The following is a 25,313-nucleotide window of genomic DNA, read 5'->3' on the forward strand; positions in this document are numbered from 1 at the left end:
GAAAAAACTATCCAAACTGATCTAGCCCTGTGTGTTTGCCCCCTAAACCTAATAACTGGTTGTGCCACCCTTGGCCATAAAGCTTTACCAATAACTGGCAATGAGTCTTTCACATCTCTGTGGAGGAATTTTGGCCCACTCTTCTTTACAAAATAGTTTTAAGGTCATGCGACAGCTTCTCAATCAGCCTTTAAATAAGCCACTCCAAAACCTTTTTTTTTAAAGCTATTCAGAGGTAGACTTGCTGGTGTGTTTTGGATCATTTCCATAACCCAAGTATGCCTGAGCTTGAGGTCACAAACAAATAGCCGGACATTCTCCTTCAGGATTGTCTGGTAAACAGCAGAATTCCTGGTTCCATTTATTACAGCACGTTTTCCAGACCCTGAAGCAGCAAAGCAGCTTTTTACTTTTGTCATGTCAATCCAAAAAATATTTACGTAAAGTCCTGGGGATCATCATGATGTTTGTGGTAAAAGTGAGATTGGTCGTGTTTTCTGCCTTGGAACTCCGAGGTGAGAGAGACCTGCAGTTTCTTAAATGTTGTTCTGGGTTTTTTTGTGACCTCTTGGATGAGTTGTTCATGCCCTTTTGAAATAATTTTGGTTGGCCGGTCACTCCTAGGAAGGTTCACCAGTGTTCCATGGTATCGCTATTTGTGAATATTAGCTCTCACTGTGGTTTCTTAGAGTCTTAGAAACGACTTTGTACACTTTTCCAGACTGAGAGATGATCAATCGCTTTGTTCTAACCTGTTTGGATGAGATAGGTTTGGATTTTTTAATATAATTCTTTATTCAGTTATTTAAATTCATTGCATCCCTAACACATATATATCTTCTTAAGGCAAAGAAAGTCTGTCTCTCAGTCTGGGGTTTTCAATTTGATACACTACTTGTACAAATGTCTAATACTCTATGGCACATGTGTCAAACACAAGGCCTGCGGGCCAAATGTGGCCCGCCACGTCTTTTTATGTGGCCCGCGAGAGCTTGTAAGATCTTAGTGTCTATAATAAATAAGTCAGAAGCGTTCTTTGACCAAAAAATACATTTCCCACAATGCTTGTCGATTGTATTACCCGCAAAGTTACGGCTTACTGCCACTACACGGCAGTGTAGTCATTGATGTGGAAACCCTGCCGGAGGGAAGGTGTAACTTCGCGGGTGGAATTGAGACATATAAATGTTTATCCCATAATGTCCAGAAAAAGAGAAGTTGATGCAGACGGACGGCTGTGCTTCAAGGCGAAAGACCGGTATGCCTTTTGTGTTACGAAGAGTGTTACTGACCAAAATAAACGCTTTTTAGGAGAGATATAAGTTCTGTGTAAATATTTATAAGACAATAGCTGACAAAATCTGTTTTAATGACGTTAATAAACATCACTGGGACAGCGCTAGTCGCAGTTTCACCGCAGCAAAGTACGAGGACGTGAATCACTTATCTAACCAGCCTTTACTGATTTCTGCCCTCAATAACCCTTTCAATAACCTCCAATAGCCTTTAATAGTCTTCAGTAGCCTTCAACAGTCTAACCTTGCAGCCGTGGTGTGTCCACTAAACTCCGTAGTTATAAACATCCTGAGGTTAGCAGCGCGATAACTGACCTGTTTATAATGTAATCCCAGCAGTGACTCATGCTCTAAACGGCTGCTGTTAGCTGATTGGGCTGAAAGATGAACTGTAGAGAGCTGTATTATTCGGTTACAAAAATCTTTATTTCATACACAGAAGAACTTAAAAATTGTAAAAACGCTCCAGACTGGCTGAGCTGAGCCCTGTAGCCCGTGGCTGGGCTGTAGCTCTGACTCAGTAAAGACTGCGGACTTGTGGTGCTGCTGCTGCAGCTCCCACTAGTGGTTGGATGAGGAACTGCTAAATCTGAGGAAATGCTATGTTCTTAACAGCTCACAATTTTTGATTTTATATTTATTAAGCCTTATTTCAGTTAATAATTTCAAAGTTAATATAACTTGATGTCATTTCTATTCACTTGAATAGTTTGGTTCTTGATTGATGGAGTTTTTGGATTTCATGACATGACAAATTAAAAGGATTTATGTTAATAGAGCAACAAGCAAACATTTTTTCCATGCAACTGTAATATTTGATTGAATAAATAATATATTGAGAGTTATTTAACATTAAGGAGTAATTACATTCATTTACATATATTACATTTGGTTACATTTTATTACATTTATAAGTTACATCTGGCCCTCGGAGGACAGCCAATATGCCAATGTGGCCCTCGGCCAAAATGAGTTTGACACCCCTGCTCTATGGCTTGATATGAGTGACACGAAGATTCGAAAGGATTACAAAGGAGACAGTAGGTGGCAGTGAGTTGGCGTTGTATTAAATGTGAAGTTTCGAAACGGACAGGAATTCCAGCAGTCAAGCTTTAATCTCTTCATTTTAATAAAGATCATGGCGCAAATCAGCAAATAGAGAATTACAGTAATGAAGATGTTATGAAAGCATGGAAACCAAGGCTTTAGCTTCCATGTGTGGCAAGATTATGCATTACTACCCTGACCCTCAGCCTAATGCTGCCCACACAACATATCGCACACATTACACAAACCCTCAAACTCATTCACTGAGATCTGCCAAGGCCAACACACCCACACACTCCTCATTCACAGTCTCCAACAGCCTTCTTACTCTACTAATCTGCGTCACAATCCATCTGTATTCTTGCCAAGAAAACAAAAGAGCACCAGCACACAGTTCCACCAATGTAACACACACATACACACATGCTACCCATGCATTCCCCTCATTCACTCCAAGCCCTCCCTTCCTTAATCACAGAACCTTGACAGATTGTCATATGCTGCTATTAAAAGACACATGAGAAATAAAGAAAGATTGTTTTATTGTAGAGAAGCTTTTGCAGTATTTACATATATAACTCATTTCATACAAAAATGCAGGTCAGTTTCTTTAAAATAAATACTGCCAACGTGTGTGTGAGTGTGTGTGTGTGTGTGTGTGTCAGATAGACAGTCAAAAATTACACGCAGACAAAAAAAAAAGTAACAAGACACCGAGATCTGAGGTTTGAAAGTGTGTTTGTGTGTTCCTGTGTGTGTGTATTATCACTTTAGTTGTCATCCTTCCTCTTTGTGAAGATGACCATGGTCCTGGCAGACCAAAGCAGTCATTCATCTAAGTGACCAGCCAGGCTGGGGGATGGAACAGTCTGTAGTCTGACTGGCTGCTGTCAAGGGCAGTGATCAGGTCATTGCAATCCTCCACCAATCAGCACCAATTAGTGCTGAGCGCCTTTAATCAAAAACAAACAAACAAACAAACAAACAAACAAACAAACAAAAACCTCCTCATCTCCACTTCTTCCATCAATCAGACGGATCCCCTCCTCACATCTGAATCCCCGGACTGGTCAGAACAGTCATCATCATGTTCAACTGATCGTATTGTCCCGCAAGGAGCAGTAGATGGAGCCCATTAGGATGGCAGAGATGGAAGCAAAAAATGACCGAGGAGGAGGAGCCTTTGACACGGAGAGGTGGGGCTAGAGAGCACGAGAGGCGGAGACAGATGGCAGAGTATGTGGACGGCTCAGGAAGAACAGCAGAAGGTGAGGTAGAGGACAGACAGGTAAGGTCGAAGGTCACCGGCTGACATCGCGGCTGCCGCTGGAGGAATGCTCGGCGTCTCGGAGACAGGAGAAGAAGGGATGGCGCAGGCAGGAGGATAGAAGGAGGCGACGCTCAGGCTCATACTCCAGCATACCCTCCAATAGATCAAACAGCTGGTGATGCTCCTCTGCCTCAGACAACACGTACCGCTGAGAGAGAGAAAGAGAGAAGCAGAGAGAGAATAAATTACTTTAGCAGACCACATTATTTTCCTCTATTTCACACCATAAAGATAAATGAGGGAAATTCAGTTCCATGTTTGAGGTTGAAAGATTAAAATTTTTGCTCTTCCTAAACATTCATTTAATTTTAGTCATTTTCCATTTCTTTATTTTTTTTTTCATTTTCACCTAATGAAAACCAACAAACTACAACCTGAACCTATCCTTTATATTTTACATTACTTTAATTGTAAGACTCTCACCAGCATTGTGACAATTAAGGGTCGTAAAAAAAATAGCAAACAGAAGTAGTGACCAAATCTATTTTCTAACTTTTCTAAAATAGACAGAATGCTTGGGTAAGACTCTTAATTTCACCTACCTGGGTATCATAATTCAAACACAACTTGAAATGTCAGTCAAAATTACATAAATGTATCTGTACAATTGTTCACATTTTATTAAGCTCACTCAAAACTTTGACACCTAATATTTTTTGCAATTAATATCACGTCAAGTCAATTTCATTTCAGGACCGGCCCTTTAACCCTCTAGAGCCTGTATATAACCCCACGTTTCAGTTCTTCACTCTCAAATCTGCACTACTGTTATAATTAACATCAATTAAACTTTACTGGCCCGTAATAAAAACCCTGTGGATCTCTAAAAATGACAGCCCCTGAAATATATAATACAAAAACAAAGCAGAAACTGAGAATTGCTGTTTAAATTGTTCACATTATTCATCTAGTTCTCTTAATAATTATTTTAGTAACTATATAAATACTCAACAGACCCTTTTGTTAAGTAATATTTTATTGCAAACGATTTTTTTAAGGATTTGCCTTAACCTTCAGGACCAGTCCATGTATGCCAACTCCAATTGTTCACAATCAACATTTTCTTCATCAGTAACAAGTTTACTGGCCCTAAAATAGACCCGTTAGCGCTTTTTTACCGACGTGGAGCCGTTCTCGAAACAAATTTTGAACAGTTTCCCACATTTCCACCAACAAAAGTAGGTTCCAGAACCAGGAATTTATATGCGCAGCAGGAACCGAAAAATGCTAGGTTCTTCAGAGCGAACCGTGACTGCTGTTGGTGTCGTACGATGTGAAGTTTTGAGGGTTTCACTAAAAATGGAGGAAATGCACACTGGTTCGCTGAAAAGCACCACGGTTCTTATAAGCCCGAACTGGTTCAAGAACCAGAGTTCTTTTGGTGGAAAAGTGCTATGTGGGACTCCACACTAGTTTCCTTAGAAAATAAGGATTGAACATGGCAGCCCCTAGGTATTATATTTTATGGCACAAAGCAAACAGCAAAATTGCTCCAAGAGTGTTTGAATGTTGTGACCAACTTTAGAAAAAGACAACCCTGTTATTGGCGCATGTGTGCTTGTTCCCCCCCAAAAAACTTATTTTCCCACTTTACTTGGATAGGATGCCCCAGATGAGAAATCAGTAAAAAGCGGTAGTTTGTACAAAAGACCTTCAGAATACGTATTTCAGTGATACCAGTTATAAAACTCCTTTTCTTTCACAGAAACTCACTCGCAGAGGTTTGCAGTTCTCTCTGACGTATCTTCCTGCTGAAGAATTCTCATCCCAGTCCAGCCTGCCTCGGTAAAAATACTTCTGCTTCCTGTGGGTCAAAAACAAATATTATCATACACACAAACACACAGACACACACAGCAACTCTATGACATTTACACACACACACACACACACACACACATATATATATATATATATATATATATATATATATATATATATATATATATATATATATATATATATATATATATATATATATATATATATATACTCCTGGCACCCTATACTCAAAGCCCCTATACACCCTATACTCAAAGGAAACAGCACTGACAGAAGATACAAGACAGAACATGCAAATCAGAAAATCAGGCACTAAAAATACAAAACCCCTAAAACACACACAGCACTAATTAGCAGATGACTGTGCCAGTCTAAACCCAACACTACAGAGAAACTCCATCTGCCCATGAGCCTTTTTATATTGCCTAAATATACTACTATTTTTATACTACCAACATCCACTCAGCTGAGCAGGATCACGGTGATGAGCTCGTGAACTCAGGTGTGTAGGAGCAGATAATTAAAAGGTTCAGTAAATAAGGCACCTAGTGTGTGTTTTATTTTTTCACAGGACAAAATAAATTAACTGATATTTAAGGAAACCCAAAGAAGCCCAAAGGCAATTTGTATTTTCAGCTCCAAACATTCCACTGGGAATCCAGGGTTCCACTGCCCAGACAAGCCTGCTTTTCTTATTTGTCTTAGTTTCTGTAATGATGTTACTGCCACTCGTACATTCAAACCTGTAGCTCTTCTTGGATTATAAACTATGGTTTTGTCCAGAATAAAGCTTTGCTACAATGTCTCACTTAACTGTTGACTTTTAGTAACTTGTCTTCTGATGCTGTTGTGGATTTGGGTCTGCCTAACCAGTTTCCAGGAAACAACAGTTTTCAGTGTTAAAATAGTTGATCTATATATATTTGTTGACTGCTTTTTCCTTTTTTAAGTCATTAAAATTGTTTCTAAAATTATAGTACAGAGTTCAATAACACAGTCTGTTGAAAACCAAGTTAATAACCAATAATCTGTTGCCAAAAAAGGCTTTTTTAACAACTAACAATGTTATTTATAAAACTTTCTAGCTGTTTATTTTGTACTGTTTCGGAACCAGTACTGAACTTTACATTTAATAGAGACCAGCAGACCAACATGTGTTTATCAAAGTCATATCTATTCACAACCCTGTAAAATTGTTACTTCACATAAATAGTAAAAACCAATAAACAAACAAACAAAAAAAAACATTTGTTTTCTGTTTCTATGATGTGAATCTGGTCAGTATATTAAATCTAAATATTCCCAAAGTGCTTTACACATATAAACAAATTTGTGTGCGTGCTTGTGTGTATTACCTAGTTTTGCGGATCATTCTGGAGGGAATTGGTCCTTGTATTCGCTCCATCATGGCCAAATGCTCTCTGTTATCATGCGTCTGAAACAGGAAAACATCTGTAAGTGTCACACACAGTCTAGAAAACATCTGTAAGTGTCACACACACACACACACACACACACACAGACACACATCCATACATAAAACCAAGGGCATTGAGACAAGGAACATGCCCATGACACATGCTGCAAGGACAAACACGCAGTAACACTTACAAGCAAGTTCACTTTCTGTCTCCCTGCCACATACATATTTATCTTACTTCTACCCATAACCATGCAAAATACCTGAAATAGTGTGTATCCAAGGTAATACTCGAACAGAATGCAGCCGATACTCCAGACGTCACAAGGCTGACTCCAACCCAGCTCTGAATGAATGCACGCGCACACACACACACACACACACACACACACATAAACACACACACACACGTAACATGAGATTACAAGCAAAACACAGCGAAATACAAACTAGACAACACAAGGTTACACACATGCTAAAACATCACTTATGCTCAGGGTTGAAAAAACACAAATTAATGTATTTCAAACACTTTCCCCAGCTCTTACCTAGAATAACCTCAGGAGCACGGTAGTGTCGTGTGGAGACTATCGTGCTGTGGTGCTCATGGTCAAAAGTAGCACTGCCGAAATCAACCACCCTGACTGATGTGTCCTTCACCGAACGTTCCTCTCGTTTCTGCATGCACACACACACGCACACACAGTTAATATGTCTTATATGTCCTTGGCAATCCATCCAGTAGAATTTATCAAACACAATATAACAGAATAACCCAACAAGAAGTAAGACTGACTTACTGACGATTCTGCTACTCACGAGGATTGATTTTAGGTTTATGTTATCTAGTTAACAGAACAATCATTGACAACGAATACTACAACACTTTATAAAGTAATGTACATACAAAGCTCCTGAGTGGCACAGCCGTCTTTAGTAATGTTTGGACGGGATTTTAAAGAGGGAGGTGTACACCTTTTAGTCCTGTCTGAATACACCATGTCTGTCATTTTTATGCATAGTATGATTTTGTGTCAAAAAGATTCCAGTGACTTTTACCTTCTGTACAACAAACCAAAAAATAAAGTCTAGTTATATTAATCATGTGCAAACAGACATGTGGGTAACATTCCCTCACACACTTTAGAAAATAAATTTTTGCATGTCTTCTCCAGGAGCATGAAGAGGCAGTTTCAGACGGAGAGAAGTGCTAGGCGATTATGGCATAATTTTAAGAAATGGTTCACAACTAGGTTTACCTATATAAAAAAAAAACACTATATGAATCACGAAAGAAACTTTGAAGGAGCGGTTATTATCGATTATTATTGTTTTCCACAATTAATCACGAATCCTCACCGGAGAGCAATGATGCTGCAGTTCTTAGAAATAGTAGGATTTATTTCTAGCTAAATACATGCTTTATCCCACCAGGTGTTTGAGTCAAAAGTGCTGGAACAGTGCTGGATTTTTTTTGGTACAAGTTCAGTCCTTGGAGGAATGTTTAGAAAATGCTCAGATGCTTTAGATTAAAAAAGATATAAAAAGATGTAAAATTGCGATTACTCCATTTTGAAAATCACATTAAAACTATAATTCGAATTAACCGAATTAATCGTGAAAAATGCCCAGAACTAACACAGATATAGCTACGTATACAAATACTTTGGGTCATTACGTCTGTAGCAAACCCCAGGTGATTTGAGTATGATGCACTCAAATCCAGAAAACAAGCCAAAGAAGCCCTCAGAGACGCAGCGCTGCTGACAGGTTTAGAAAGGACTGCCGTTCTATAGTGAATGCTAGTCTTTCTGTTTTACTGCATACTTTATTATTTTCCTCTCACCCTGTTCTTCAATGATCATGACCCCACAGGACCAACACATATAATAATTAAAAAATTTACTGTTTAAAAAGAATAATTAAATGAAATTACAACATAGCAGCCACAGTTTCATGCAGTTTATATTGGAAAAATGTTCTGTTAAACTGGTCCGTAACCCCATTGCTCACCTTTTCTGTGTTGTAGTTTGTAATGAAGTCTGAGCTGACGAACAGGATGTTCTCCGGCTTCAGATCTGTGTGCGTCAGCTTGTTGTCATGGAGAACTATGACAGAAGACAAGGATGATGACGGCAAAAAAAAAAACACACATCACTCCTGTGTTAACAAGTCAGCACAAAGCAGCTCTACAGCAAACAGCGCCCCCCTCTGCCCAAAGATGTGTATGACCCACACGCAATGCTTCCACTCTGTCTGGAGGGCTGAATGAGCTCATCTGGAGTTCAGTGGATGACAAACTGCAGGGAATTACACTACAAAGGGCTCCAGACACCAGCGGCATAAACAAAGGATCCTCCACACACACACCTGCAGGTCCTGCACACCTGACAAACCGTCTGTGTTTGTGTGCATACTGTATCTATGAGCGTGTGTGTGTGTCTGTGTGGGGCGTGTGTACTCACACTTGACGGCGATGCAGATTTGGAAGGCCATGTGGCGGACCTGGCTTAGTGAGTAGGGCAGATAGTTGTTCTCCTTCATAAAATCAAAGGTGCTGAGGGCCAGCAGCTCAAAGCTGATACACATATGACCATGATAGTCAAACCAGTCAAACATCTGCACACACAGACTGAGAGAGAGAGAGAGAGAAACAGGGAAAATGGGGCATTTAATTAATCAGTCACAAACAGATTAGAAACTAATATTTTATCGCATTAATTACAGTTCAGCGCCTCTGTTTATGAGACACACTGAAGCTGACGAAACAGCGAGCCGAACTCACTGCTTGTTTTCTGGGTCTTTTTCTCTTATTTTCTCCAGAACGTTGATCTCCAGCCGTGCTGCCTCTTTATACTTCTCCACATTCTTAATTATCTTCAGAGCAATACGAGAACCTCCCCTACAAACACAAACACACAGATATAGACATGCCACCATTTTTTACTGACCTGACATATATAAAGCCTATGTTGCCAAAGTTACACAATATACATTTTTTTTACCCATAAGCTAGTAAGCCAAGAGGACAAAAAATGTACAAATCTATAAACTATAAATATGGTAATACATATAAGCTTGAAATTAATATGGACATGCAACAAAACAATAGGGTGAATATTGCCCAGTGTGGGAATTAGATGATTTTATTTATTTTTTTGGTTTAGTAAATTTTAGCATGAAAGACTTTTTGATTGATCTGTATTTTTAACATTTTAGTGACTTTCAGTTTCTCCATCTACTTATCCCGCTAACCATGAAACAATATTAGAGGCAAAGAGCATGCATTCTTCATCATCTAAAAAAACGATGTGTGTCAGAGCACTTTGACTCCCTGTCCTTCATATCTTCACTATAGTGCAAAATCCTTAAAAAAAGAATCTTCACACTTTTGATATAATTCTGTCTTTGATATAATATTGATAGTGATGATATTGATAATAATTGAAAGTGGTTCTTTATATTGCAACAAAATGTCAAAGATTTAATAAAGATTTAAAAAAAATGTAATCTTTTTCTTCTCCTGTAGGTGTGCTGTTTTGTATGTTTTTGCATGGTGATAATATTTTAGTGTCTCCCAATCAGTTCCTTAATTCCTTTTATAAGAATAACCTGAGAAAAGGGTTGGTAAAACAGGCACTCAAGGTGTCTGTATCTGTGTGTATGCATGTGCATGTTTGTGTGACTGACCTGTGATGGTCGGTGCACTGCACCACCTTGCCGAAGGTGCCCTCCCCCAGCGTGTTCACAATCTCATCTGTGCAGGAAACAGACACACACACACACACACACGTCACATAAGACAAAGACAATGTTAATGGAACTGAACCGAAGACAGCAAAATAATTAAACATCTGCTGGAAATTAATAACTGAAGGAAGTCAGTTGTAAAATTATTCTATTTTGTTCTAACAACAATGATCTGCTATGCAAGCAGATTAGAAATACCAAAACATGTCACAACTGAACGCTACCAAAAAGCCCCACAGACAATGCTACTGAAACAGCATACAGGTTAAGGCTGTTCCAAAAACTCAGAGGTTAACATCACTGAAATTAGGGCTGCACAATAAGATATCGTTTGCAAATATATCGTTGCAATGTACACACAGGATACTCGCAGGAGGGGCAATGTTTTGTGCTTGATACAAAAAAACAATTCACCCTGTTCTCATTTTCCATGACGATTATACCTCTTTTTTTTCTTCCATTTTCTCCCCAATTTACATGGCCAATTACCCAACCTACTAATTAGGACTGCCCCTATCACTAGTGATGCCTCAACACCAGGAGGGTCAAGACTAGCACATGCCTCCTCCGATACATGTGAAGTCAGTCACTGCCTCTTTTCAAACTGCTGCTGATGCAGCATTGCAGAGTACCATCAGAGTGCACTCGGAGGAAAGCGCAGTGACTCGGTCCTGATACATCAGCTCACAGACGCCTTGTGCTGAGCGACATCACCCTTTAGAGTGATTTGGGGAGAGAGTACCATCGACCCACCCAGAGAGAGCAAGGCCAATTGTGCTTTCTCAGGGCTCCAGTAACCGATGGCAAGCTACATGAACAGGATTCGAACCAGCAATCTCCTGAACATAGTAGCAGCGCTTAGCCCGCTGGACCACTCGGAGCCCCACATTCAGCATTTTAACCCCACTGAAACATTTAACCAACCCAGCAGTGATACAACCCCAGTACTTGAATCTGTTTTTGGGATAAAAGTTGAGTGCAGTAAAGTAGAATAAACCACTAATACATACATCTGTCCTGCAGTACGTCTCCTGCCCGATAAACCAGGTGACCCTCCTCATCGTCCTGAACAGCTGACGCCCGCGCCCGACTGTCACTTCGCTGGGGCAACGGTGGCCAGAGAGAAAGAGAGAGAGAGAGGAAGAGAGGCAAATACACAGCAGCAGTTCAATATACAGCTGTACTAACAGTCAATACGAACAGTCTTAGTTCTAAAAAAAAAAAAAAAACACTGATTCACATAATGTCAAAACATAAACAGTAAAAATAAGGGCGGGCACGTCTCTCTTTTCAGGCACAATTTCCAGCAGTAATAATAAAACATACAATTATAGGCTACTAATAAAACAGTTGGGCACTACTTCTCATATACTTAAACCCTGTACTACAACATTAAGTCATATTAGAAGTACCTTACTTGATCAAGCTATGTAAACAAAACAAAAACATATAAATTTGAGAGAGAAAGAGAAACAGAAACAGAGAAAGAGAGAGATTAACCCAGTCTTAGAAAGCCCAGTAGAGAAAGACAACGAGAGAACGATAGTGTGTGTTTTGAGGAGGACGGGCCCCGAGGCAGTTACTCACAAAGCAGAAGCAGAGGCAACCCAGAAAGCTCTTACACATGGAATACACACCTGCTTTCCCCATTCCACACACACACACACATACACATACACACAAATACAAACATACACACACACTCAGGAGGGAGGAAGGGAAGGAGGGGAGTGGAGAAGGGGGAAGAATAGAGTGGTAACAGAGGGGGAAAGCTAGAAGGGAAAGAGAAAGAAAGGGACAGGGGAAAAGGGGGAGAGAGACAGTCAGAGGGAAAGGGGAGAAGTGAGGGGGCTTGAAGAAAGAGTGTGTGTGAGACTTGTTCTAATTTTAAACGCTCCTCACAGCCTCTTGGGAAAATCCAGACACCCACCAATGTTTTGAGGGCCAGCACTCAGAGATCTAGTTACCTCAGCTGGCCTCCTTACACTTTCTTAACCCTCTTTCTCTCTCCTTTCTCTCACTTACCCATAACTTTCTCTTTCTCTCTCTCTCTATCTCTCTTTCTCTCTCACACTAACTCTAATACTCACAAAATCCAATTATACACATTTTTATAAAAAGATACCCAAATTTCACACATTTGCGTGACTCATTTCCTATCTGCCCAATATCATTTATTTTACTCCCAAATTCTACACATGGAGAAAATCTTCTATACATTAACAATATCATGACATTTGGCTGTTCTAGAGAAAAGTCCTATATTTTTAAATATACTGCAGAATAAGATATTTAACCCACATCTCATCCTGCTTTTTCACATTATTTTGCCAACTATCCAATTAACAACTGATACTTCCTTTGTCTAGAAGGGAAAGAAAAAAAAACGGGAACTGCAAAACCAACCAGCTGATGTCTGGTGTGTGTTTGTTCATGCAGTGCTTAAAAACTTATTCTTCCGTTCTTTATGTTGATTATCAGCTGAATAAACCAGAGAAAAGTCATGCAGCATTTAGGCTAGACTAAAGACCGCTAAATATATATTAAAATACTAAAATATATATAGTCAGATATATAGACTCACTACTGTGTATGTAATTGTTCACTGCACAGATGGATTAAATGTACACAAAAGGTTACATTTTATTTGTGCCCAGCACAAGTACAGTGAATATGGTTTTCTTGTCTTGCCTTGTCTTGAAGAGGAGACATTTTGTGAGGAAACCAGCATCAGTTCCCTCTGCTGGATGTTTGCAGCTCAACTACTTTTGACCTCAAGTCTAAATCTATTTGGCCTGGCACTTTAAACTGTATTTAATTATGGTTAACCCATATATATATATATATATATATATATAAATGGCAAATGATCTTTGTATTAACTAAAGGTTCTTCACTAATAAACCTCTTTAAAAAAACATATTTATGGAACCAAAAAAGATTCTTCTATAAAATCTAGTGGTGATTTTTATATAGTTCTGTATATTTTGTATGATGTGCAGTTCACTGTTGTTTTTGTAAAAATCAAAAATGTGTGCTGTGGATTCTCCAGGATTCACCCATAGATTAGGTTCTACTACACTCATCCTGAAAAATATCTCCACTCACTTATAAATAGCATTTTCTAAAGGAATGCTGCACACCCGTGAGTCTGGAAAGTTCTGAATGGCAGACACTGTTAAAGAAAGAAAGAGAAATACGGAGACAGACAGACAGACAGACAGAGAGAGAGACAGATGTACAAACAGATACAGAGAAGTCAGTTTGCCGAAGTGTCCTGGTGAGACAGAGAAGTTCTTACCGACGATAAAGACTGGCTCTGGCTGCGAGAGCGGCTTCTAGAGTGACTTCTCGTCCTGGTTCTGCGGCGCTGGTGTCTGCGTCCTGTCCTACTGCTTCTCTCTTCACGCTGCCCTCTGCTTCCTCGCTCATGCACACGTTCATGAGAGCGTCGGGTAAAGCTGCTGTGTGTATAATAGGAGTCCGCCACACTGCGGCCTGCACAGCTATATTTCAGCCGCTCATCATCATCATAGTAACGCCTTCGATCAGTTGAACGCTTTTCATAGCTACCAGAGAGAAAACACACACACACATTGTAGTTATGCATCAACTACAATAACACAGACAACAGCCAAAATGTACTGTATTAAAAAAAAATACTCGTTTACAGTGTTCACAGAATAAAATTTCAGGTATTATTAGTAATATCTGGCATTATTACTAATACTAAAATTACAATACTATATTAAACAGATACCAGCAAGGCAATACCTGCAATACTGATACCACTGCTCTGTTAATAATCATAACTCTAACACCAGTACTAAAATATTCTACAATAAATAAAATACTAGCACTATTGATGTTATTATTGATGACAATATTCAGTATTATATTGATACTAATACTAGAGGTAGGACAAAATACCAATATCACAATATATAGCATTGTTTTAAATACATTATCAATCCGTGGCATCAAATATCAATATTTTTATTGAAGAATGCAATACAATTTGACTACTAAACACTGCTTTCTTACTTTATGTGGTAAGTAATTAAGAAACATAAATCAGTACTACACTGATACAAGTGAATGGTATTCCAATAATTTCATGTTATCCTACAAATAATTTTTACAACAATACACAATTACCTTCTGGAACGCTGATAACTGCTTTCTCTCCTGCGACCTCCTCTCCTCTCTCTGCGATCTCTGCTGTAGCTCCTGCTGCGGCTTCTCTCTCTCTGGTATCCAGAGGAGCTGGATCTAGATCGGGTCCGGGTGCGCCGTCTGCGCCGGTGCTTACGACTCCGATATCGGCTCCGGTAACTCCCATGACTGCCCCGCTCCGAAGATGGATATCGCCGAGAGTGAGGCATCTGCAAAAGGAAGACACATACATATTTACTTGATTTTGAAATTTAACACAACTGTACCTAACTGAAGAATACCAAACACCTGTACCTGACGGAGCAATACCGCACATCTGTGTGTGGTAGAGAAATCCCATTAATCAGAACCTGGAACAGAAGTCCCAAACAGCTGCATCTGTCAGAAATTCCACACACCATCTATACCTGACAGAGAAATCCATCACATCTGTACCTGACAGAAAAATCCAGCACATCTGTACCCGACAGAGAAATCCATCACATCTATACCTGACAGGGAAATCCATCACATCTGTACCTGACAGGGAAATCCAGCACATATGTAACTGACGGAGAAATCCATCACATCTGTACCTGACAGAGAAATCCATCACATCTGTACCTGACAGAGAAATCCATCACATCTGTACCTGACAGAGAAATCCATTACATCTGTACCAGACAGAGAAATCCATTATATCTGTACCCGACAGAGAAATCCAGCACATCTGTACCTGAAAGGGAAATCCAGCACATCTGTACCTGACAGAGAAATCCATTATATCTGTACCTGACAGAGAAATCCAGCACATCTGTACCTGACAGAGAAATCCATCACATCTGTACCTGACAGAGAAATCCATCACATCTATACCTGACAGGGAAATCCATCACATCTATACCTGACAGGGAAATCCAGCACATCTGTACCCAACAGAGAAATCCATCACATCTGTATCTGACAGAAAAATCCAGCACATCTGTACCTGACAGAAAAATCCAGCACATCTGTACCTGACAGGGGAATCCAGCACATATGTAACTGACAGAGAAATCCATCACATCTGTACCTGACAGAGAAATCCAGCACATCTGTACCTGACCGAGAAATCCATTATATCTGTACCCGACAGAGAAATCCAGCACATCTGTAGCTGACAGGGAAATCCAGCACATATGTAACTGACAGAGAAATCAATCACATCTGTACCTGACAGAGAAATCCAGCACATCTGTACCTGACCGAGAAATCAATCACATCTGTACCTGACAGAGAAATCCATTATATCTGTACCTGACAGAGAAATCCATTACATCTGTACCTGACAGAGAAATCCATCACATCTGTACCTGACAGAGAAATCCATCACATCTGTACCTGACAGAGAAATCCATTATATCTGTACCTGACAGAGAAATCCATCACATCTGTATCTGACAGAAAAATCCAGCACATCTGTACCTGACAGGGAAATCCAGCACATTTGTACCCGACAGAGAAATCCAGCACATCTGTACCAGACAGGGGAATCCAGCACATATGTAACTGACAGAGAAATCCATCACATCTGTACCTGACAGAGAAATCCAGCACATCTGTACCTGACCGAGAAATCCATCACATCTGTACCTGACAGAGAAATCCATTACATCTGTACCAGACAGAGAAATCCATTATATCTGTACCCGACAGAGAAATCCAGCACATCTGTAGCTGACAGGGAAATCCAGCACATATGTAACTGACAGAGAAATCAATCACACCTGTACCAGACAGAGAAATCCATTACATCTGTACCAGACAGAGAAATCCATTATATCTGTACCCGACAGAGAAATCCAGCACATCTGTAGCTGACAGGGAAATCCAGCACATATGTAACTGACAGAGAAATCAATCACATCTGTACCTGACAGAGAAATCCAGCACATCTGTACCTGACCGAGAAATCAATCACATCTGTACCTGACAGAGAAATCCATTATATCTGTACCTGACAGAGAAATCCATTATATCTGTACCTGACAGAGAAATCCATTACATCTGTACCGAACAGAGAAATCCAGCACATCTGTACCTGACAGAAGAATCCAGTATATCTGTACCCGACAGAGATATCCAGCACATCTGTACCGGACAGAGAAATCCAGCACATCTGTACCTGACAGAAGAATCCAGCATATCTGTACCCAACAGAGAAATCCAGCACATCTGTACCCAACAGAGAAATCCCGCAATCTGTGTGGGATGGCAAGAATGCCAAACTTCTATTTCTGACAAAGAAATTCCACACATCTGTACCTGACAAAGATACCCCACACACCTATATCTCTTTCTAACTGAGAACTTCCACACATCTGTATCTGAAGGAAATCACATACATCTGTACCCCCCAAAAAAATGGACGAATGGTATTGAGGGTAAAGAATGTACCGTTTACCACATTATGTGTATTTAAAAACAAAAAATACTTCAGACCTTACTGCTCAGAAATACTGTCTAGTGCTAAAAAGAAAATAATTCCATAGACTTACAACCATGCATAAAGTTTTATACTACACTTTTTCACAGTGAAAATGTGTAGCAATGCTACTGTTTTATTAAACTGAACTGTTGGGGTGGACGATATGGCCCAATATTTCATGGTATTTTTTGCGATAACGATACTCTTGGCGATATGACAAAAAGATCCATCGATCTAATTACGCACTCCAAATATCTATATCTTTATAATGAAGGAAAAGGGATGATACTAGACAGACATAATCTGTGTCTAGTAGATATATAATAGAAAATGAGAACAGTGTGAAATTTTCTTTTGCTAAAAACAGCAAAAAAGTAGTACCCTGATGTGTTAGGGGTGGGTGATATGGCACGATATTTCAGGGTATAATATCGTTCACGATATTCAAAAATGTTGGCAATATTATTGCGTATGATACGATATGGCACACCCATAGTGGGCAATGGCATTTTTTCATTACTGTAAATTTTATTATGATAAATAAAAACAATTGTGTTGTTTATTGTTTTTTAAATGCAGAGCATTTTACAGTTCCATACTGTCGGATCTATATAATTGGTAGTACAGGGTAAGTCAGTGTATCACAGCGGGAGAAGGTGGAGGTGAAGGAGGGAACACAGTTGTTTATTATCCTGTTACATTAAATTTCCTTATATTATATTACATATGATAAAGCGTGTAACGTTAGCTGTTGTTTAGTCTTTTAACTAAGTAGCGTCAGCAATATAAACTAACAGGTTTGCTGCTGGACTTTACCAATTATTTTCATATAACGTTATATGCCTACAGTCACTTCTCAAGACATAAAGATTTAGAATTCAAACCAACTTTACCTGCTGTTTCAAAACAAAGTTAATAATCTGTGCTTGAGGACGGAGGATGCTTGGTGAACATTATTAACTTACTTTCAGACCGAGGATAGTAATAATCTGGTGTTTTGAGGACGGGTTTAGCTGTATTTTAGTTAGCGTTAGCTTAGCAACTTTAGCAGCAGCTCTTAGTAGCTGCTATAGCCGACAAGCTAACTAACACTAGCGGATTAAAATCATAATCTTTAACTAGAGTGTATCAGCTGACAATGCGTGGCTCTAACACTGAATACTCGACAGAAACTTGTGAAAAATAGCGCTATTTTAATAATTGAATACCGATCAGCGCCTCACTGTTGTGATGTGTTAGCTTAGCTTAAGCTAGCTGGGCCTATTTTCTTAACTTTAATGTCTCCTCTCCACATATAGACCTGGTAAAGATCTCTATCACAGAGAATTCGCTTCTTTACCGTTTTAGCAGCCAAGCCAGTTCGCTTATCCCACAGGAAATCCGTGCTGATCTGTTTTGTGGAGCGTTTTCAGGTTTATATTATTTTCTTGCTGCAGCGCCTCTTCGGTAGCGTGCTGGTTGCCAGATTTACAGCTTCCACCCCTTTACCACTAATAAAATCCCTCACAGCTCACCGTGAACCTGTCAGACTGGAACTGTGACAACGTTAAATGTTAAATTGTGCCACATAAGCAGTTCAGAATGTGAATACTAGCCAAAACAATCGTACATAAATGCAGTGTGAAGCCCATATTAACTTTATGAGTATATTTAAACACTTTGTGCACATATTAATTACATAAAATCATTATTTTCTGGAGTCATAGTACACATTTCATACAGACTGAAGCAGAAGGATGGGAGTGGGATTTATTTCTGGTATCCGTCCTGTATTTCACCCGGCACTTACCTATATAAAAGGTATTTACCCTCTTTTTATACCGTTTGATTTATAAATAGAATGACGGTTAGTGTGATTACTCTGCTAAAAACCCAGCTTAAGAACAATTGGTCATCCAGAAAAAACATACCCTTTCTTTGGATGCCCATCATGTCTTGAATTTTGAGGTTTTTTTTTTTGTTTGTTTTTTTTTTAGCAGAGTTGTCCTTTTTGACAAGAACATACAACAAAAAAACTCTTAAATGTCAAAGTCAAAACTGGTTTCTACAAAGTAATATAAATTGAATAAGTAATCTCTAGGTCCAGTCAATAAACAAAACATTTTGTAGTAAACTCCAGGGCCTTTAAGGACAACAAATGAATTAAAACAAAAAAATGGATTGTACAAAAACTCTGTAAGTAAATTGTAAATAAACCCCTAAAAAACAATTATTGTTTAAAAAAAGGGGTGAGTTTGAACAAACAATTGCTTTGTTTTGTAGCAATTGGAATAAACTGAGTTTTGGAAATATTTTTTTGGAAAAACAAGTCAATTTACCAAGGCTTTGTCTGTAGTAAAGCAGTGCTGGAACAGATCATGTACTTTCTATTGGACTATTTACACAACACAGCCCATTCAAACTTTCATCAAAATAACTAAAAAAAAAGACACAGAGAACGCTGTAACTATTAAAAGTCTTTTTTTTTTTTGAGAAAATACAGATGAAGCTAGAGAGTGGTGAGTCTGTTTCCCACACCTTCGAAAGACTTCGAAAACCTGAGAAAAGTGGTACAGGAAGACGTCTGGCTGACCCACATGGCAACGCCTTTAGCTCAGCTTAGCTTTGGACTTAGTCTCAGTTTTAGCAGTGAAGAAATGCATTGTAAAATACATTCAGAAGTTTTGTGTGCCATATAGCTCCCACTACCTCACTGCCATCCTTGTATGTTTAACTTAGTCATTATTCATACATTCATTACATCTTTTTACATTGCTGGACAGTTTTCCGGAGTGCCTATCAAGCTATCTCTCTTTAGCTCTGTGTGTAGAACATTTTTATTATATGTTTTTGTGTGTGTTTGTGTGTGTGTGTGAGAGAGAGAGAGAGAAAGAGAGAGAGAAAAGACAGGCTTATCTAATTTGATTTAGCTATTTTGAGAGTAGGTGGCTTTTTCCAGTGTCACTGTGTTTTTTTACAGCAGGTTTTGCTCAGGTTTCTCTGGCACTTGCTGGACACTGACCCTTGATGGGATGAGCTATTTTGAGAACTGTCCCAGAGCTCTTTGGTATATCACCATGTTGTTGTGTGTGGGTGTATGTGGAAGATGCTGGCTCATAACCATAATGTTTCCAAGATGAGCTGGTGCTGGGCCTTCCTCTTTAATTAGGAGTAGGAACACCAATGTGAAGACTCTCAAGAGGGAGTGTAATACTAATCCTTTATGTTTACGTATTCAGAACTCATTTACCACCTGTGTCAACTGTGTTCAGCTCCAAGCTAAGGCATACTAGTACTGTGTGAGGCAAGTTGGAAGAGGGAAAACACACTGCAATCCTGTAGCGTTTGAGTTTCATGATGGTTTTACAGCTTGTGTTGGCCAGACCTTTTTGTTTATATAGTTACAGACTGTAGTTCATCTGTTTCACCACACCTTGCACTCTGTTCTTCATGGTCAGGACATCACAGGACCACCAGTGCGCAGGTATTATTTGGGTGGTGGAAGACCCTTAGCAGTGCATGGCAGTGCTGGTAAGAATGGATCAGACACAGCAGTGCTGTTGGAGTTTTTAAACACTGTCTCTACTCACCACTCTCTGTGATAGACATTTGCCTAGTTGGTCCACCTGGTAAATTTAAAGTCAGAGAAAGAAGCGTGTCTGTTGCTGCAAAGTTTGGGTTGGATATTACGGATTGGTGGTTATTCCAGCAGTGATGCTAAGAGGTTTACAATCTCCAGAAGATCCGCTGAGCAGCACAACACACACTAACAGACCACCATGTCACTGTCAGTGCAGTGTAGTGATATATAACAAATCAGAAGGAGCCTGATGGGCAAAGTTGAGAACATTTAATGAATAAATGATTTAAATATGATAAACCATGACAAGTAACATTACATACTGACTACGACACTCTAAAAGCCACACCACTATTATTATTTCAATGTGGCAGTATTTAAAAAATCTACACTAATGGAATGTAGTGTTTATTTTGGACTATCTGCAGTAATGTAAAATACCTGTTGTCTGTCTCTCCTTGTGGCAGTGTGTTCATGCTGTGTAATTAGGTAAGGAGGGACGCCCTTTGACGCCATATCCGCATTAAGACACCTAAAAGAGGGAGATTAAGGCTGCTGGGTCTCTCCTTTATAGACTTTTATGTAATCAGTGCCTGTTTACTGGGCCGAGCAGGTAATAGGGTAGGGTCACTGTCTAAACCACCTCTATTCAGGATGATCACACCCCTCTTATGCTGTGATTGGCTAGCAGTTCTCACTCACAGGCACTCCAGAGATGTTTTAACCGCTCAGTAACTTCAAACATTGAGTCCAATAACACTTAAATATGTTTTCACATAATTAGCTCAAAGATCTACCTCTGTAGTCCTCTGTAGAGTGTGCACAAAAGAGAATAGTCCAACTGTAATAGAACAGTTTGCTTCACTTTCACAGCACAAATTTTAGATTTAGTTTTTAATCTGTTTAAATTGTAAGATTAATGCTGGATTAACGTTAACGTTAATGCTGGTTTCTAATGGGTTGTAATATGGACTATATGAATAAATAGTTTTTATATATGAAAAACCCATTGCTATGGAAACACGAAACTATTAGTATGTTTTACCCAATAATTTTATTTATTAAACCCCTTTACTGTAAACATTTATTTACACTATCATGAAAGGGTCTGTCATGGAGTCTGACTTTGCCAGGCTGTGTTTGCTTAGTAAACCCTGTAATCACTGACAGTTTTTTTCTTTCAAGAAAAGAATGAAACAGTTTAATATTATGTATGAATATATGTGCTACTTTCTTGTGTTGGGTACACTCAGTTCCAAATCGTAACACCAAATTCAAGTTGAGAAATGAGCAATTATAACTAGCTAGTTGCCAATCAACCCAACTACAGCTTGTACTTGCTACTTCAAAATGAACAGAAAGGTCCTGCAGATGGTTATTTTCAGCTGAGGCTGTCAATCACTTGTTAAATGTAGCCCTGCCTTTTTTTACGATATATATGAACATTTTAAAACAGCAAAAAAAAATCTGGGAAAAAACAATACTGTCCAATATTAGTACACAGAAATGTAGACACTGCAGATCGAAAGACAGTTTAGAGAAGAAAAAATAGAATTAAAAATTGGCTTCAGTGGTTTTGACACTGAAAAATATGGGGATGGGTGGAGTTACACATAATACTGCAACCAGCCAGCAGAGGCGCTCACTTGTGGGTTCCCTCTAGCAGGGAAATGTGCTGAGGTTCTCCACCAACTGACTCTTTTTTCTCTTTGTACTTATGAATAACATCAACTCAGTGTCTACATTTCATTCAGTACAGTCCAGCTGCTGCAAGAGGTGTCATGTACTGAAGTGTAAATCCTTTGTTACCTTATTTAGACAGAAACTTTGGTTATTTATATTTTATTGGAGTAATTATTTTTCATTATTAGTTTATTATTTGTGAAATTTTCACACAATTATTTATTACATTTTAAAAATGGCCTTGTTACTGCTATTTCATTTCAGCTTTTTTCAACATCTTATTGTCCAGATAAATCTTTATTTTGGAAGTAAAAACATGTCTTTCCAGCACCCTATTGGTTTATATGAGATCCATCACCCCTGCACACGTCATGTCACACTCCAGCAAGGGCATAACAGATGTAAAAATCAGGCAGTTTAGCTTGCTGTGATGGCTTGTGATCATCCATCTTCCTCTTGATAATATTTCAGAGTTTTTTAAGTTTGGTAAAATCAAAGAAACTGCAGAAATATGCAGCTGAAACAGGGAGCCTAGTGCATCCCAAAATGTTTACCATTAATATTAAAAATAACATTATAGCTAATAAAACAGAAATTGAGTTATTTCGTAAAAGATGGACAGTAGCTCTCTAGAATGAGCTGCAGAGGTGTGTTTGTCCAGTAGTAGGGTGGGCGGGGTTACACAGACAATAAACAATAAACCAATCCCGGCAGAGATGGGCGGGATCTGTCTGATTACGGGTGGGAAATAAACACAGATCTTTGACAGTAAGTTAATCCATTTAATGTGTTGTAGTTCTTCATTAAATCCGCTCATTCATGAAAACCTGGAGACAAGCAGCAGCTACACTCATCTGAGATTAGCGGACAGAAACCGGAGCAATGAGCAGAGCTGAGGGCATCTTCCTCACCATGTGGGTTCTTCTCCTCCTCATCATCTCCACAGCCCCTCTCGTAGACGCAAGTTCAGAGAAATCGGGGGACCAAAGTGAAGAAAAGCGAGAGTTGGTGGGTAGACGAGCCATTAGAAATGAGCTTATAGTGTTTATTTATGTACTTCTCTGTCATTCTGTTGTAGCTATAAACTATTTAGTAACCCTGTATTGTTCTGTGTTAAATTTACCTTTTAGTTGATTAGAGACCTTTTATGAGTAAAACCAGTAGAAATAAGTACTTAAACGCAATTGGTGTTTGCAATTTGTCAATACTAGAGAGATTTAACCCCCTATGGCGTGGTGTTGCCCCCTTTATGGGTTATACACAATAATATTATAATACATTTTTGTAATACATTTTTTTTTCATGTGTTGTTTTTCGTTTTTTTTTCATTTGTTGCCTCAGAGCAACATTATGCAGCTAGACCAGGGTTGAATAATACTAAAGCAGTGGTAGTTATTACCCCCTTTAAAAAATCCATGCCATGGAGGGTTAAGAGCTTTTAAATATTTACAGCTACAAGATTTACATTGAGCTGTTTTATTCAACACACTCAGGCCTGAATTACTGGTTAGCATATGCTTTAGATTAGTAAGGCCTTAACTTTTTTTGTTGCAATACTTAATCATACATATATTTTTGCTCTAATCCAGTACATTCTACAGATAACTGTACAAATTATTAACCATCTGTAGTTACATTATTTGTAGAAACATTATTTCTAAAATCTTCTGAAATGATCTTATCAGCCATTAGAACTGGTATAATGATAAATGCATGCATCTTTCCCTGCAGCTTGGAGTTCTACAGAAAGTGCTTGAAAAACTGCAGAACAGAAGAACCGTAACATGGGAGAGAAGACACAGCCGCTTGCCAGGAGTAGGTTTTATGCACACACACTTACACTGATTTATATTCCTATAAGATTTCCTATAATTGAATTACATGCGACCCGACATTACATGTCAATACAATACAATACCCTGCTGAAACAGGATAAAACTGTTAATAGTACATTTTATAATATATTTACAATCTCTGTATTAGATATGTTCCTGTTCTATAAGTGGTATAAATAAATATGAGCAAATATAAAAAAGTAACAAAAGATTCAACTTTTCTATAATAACAGAGGAAAATTTGCAGTTTATTATTAATTTTTTATGTGTCTGCACACTAAGCACACTAAGGAAAAAACACATTTACGATGATCTCAGAACATGTTCAGCATGGCTAACACTTATTATCTGGGTAGGATGGGGAGAAAAAATAAAAAATGACTTTTGTGACATCCAGCAGAAACATTGTTTTAAAAAATTCAAACTTAAATTACTTCTCATTTCTCATAACTCTGTACTTGATTAAAGACTGTAATTAATGATTAATTACTTTCCTCACATGGGCTCATTTTCTCATTTTTCCAGTGCAACATTGGGGATTTCTGTACAGTGAAGAAAGGCTCTCGCTTTGGTCAGCTCTGTGACTGTCCAAGAGGATCCAAGTGCAATCTGTTCTTCCTGAAATGCTTGTGAAGGGAGGAATAAATGGAAACTGTCATTCATGCTGCTTAAGATTTTACCCCTCAGAAATGAACCTTAGGGAGATTCACTGATGTTGGTAAATCTGATGTTATTTTTGATCACTTCATTTTTCTAAGCTTTTATACCAGTTTACCAAAGATTTATAAGAATATGTAAATATCTAAGGTTACTATTTTTGAATAAATATATTTATGAATGTAACTAAAGGTGTGATTATCTTGTTTTGTGAAATGTCTACATGGTCATTTTAACTGTAAGTGAGCAGGTAGTCCTCAATGATGAAGGTGAGATGCAACAAGGGATCACAGACAGATAAGAACATTGCTTTCTATCTATTTTGTCAAAAAG

At 38.7% G+C, this 25,313-nt stretch overlaps 2 protein-coding genes across 3 annotated transcripts; one reads left to right on the forward strand and one right to left on the reverse strand.

Annotated features, from left to right (window-relative positions):
- Positions 1 to 2,867: 2,867 nt before the first annotated feature.
- clk2b (CDC-like kinase 2b) lies at positions 2,868 to 18,724 on the reverse strand. Of its 2 annotated transcripts, XM_022673828.2 has the most exons (13): positions 18,586 to 18,724; positions 14,783 to 15,009; positions 13,926 to 14,193; positions 11,635 to 11,725; positions 10,565 to 10,631; positions 9,660 to 9,776; positions 9,340 to 9,506; positions 8,888 to 8,982; positions 7,423 to 7,552; positions 7,138 to 7,220; positions 6,810 to 6,889; positions 5,386 to 5,476; positions 2,868 to 3,820 (listed from the first exon to the last, which is right to left on the reverse strand). In XM_022673828.2, the coding sequence occupies exons 2-13, from the start codon at positions 15,007 to 15,009 to the stop codon at positions 3,644 to 3,646; spliced, it is 1,593 nt and encodes a 530-aa protein (XP_022529549.1). In that variant the 5' UTR covers positions 18,586 to 18,724; the 3' UTR covers positions 2,868 to 3,643. The 2 variants fall into 2 exon arrangements, with proteins under 2 accessions (XP_022529549.1, XP_022529550.1); XM_022673829.2 differs by lacking the exons at positions 13,926 to 14,193; positions 14,783 to 15,009; positions 18,586 to 18,724 and adding an exon at positions 12,212 to 12,804.
- Positions 18,725 to 23,025: 4,301 nt separating this feature from the next.
- LOC103026359 (cocaine- and amphetamine-regulated transcript protein) lies at positions 23,026 to 25,119 on the forward strand. The gene is made up of 3 exons (XM_007256894.4): positions 23,026 to 23,496; positions 24,220 to 24,303; positions 24,849 to 25,119. Exons 1-3 carry the CDS (start codon positions 23,371 to 23,373, stop codon positions 24,954 to 24,956), a joined length of 318 nt encoding a protein of 105 aa, XP_007256956.3. The 5' UTR covers positions 23,026 to 23,370; the 3' UTR covers positions 24,957 to 25,119.
- Positions 25,120 to 25,313: the final 194 nt, after the last annotated feature.

This window comes from Astyanax mexicanus, chromosome 6, assembly GCF_023375975.1.
Source record: "Astyanax mexicanus isolate ESR-SI-001 chromosome 6, AstMex3_surface, whole genome shotgun sequence".
Lineage (NCBI taxonomy): Eukaryota > Metazoa > Chordata > Actinopteri > Characiformes > Acestrorhamphidae > Astyanax > Astyanax mexicanus.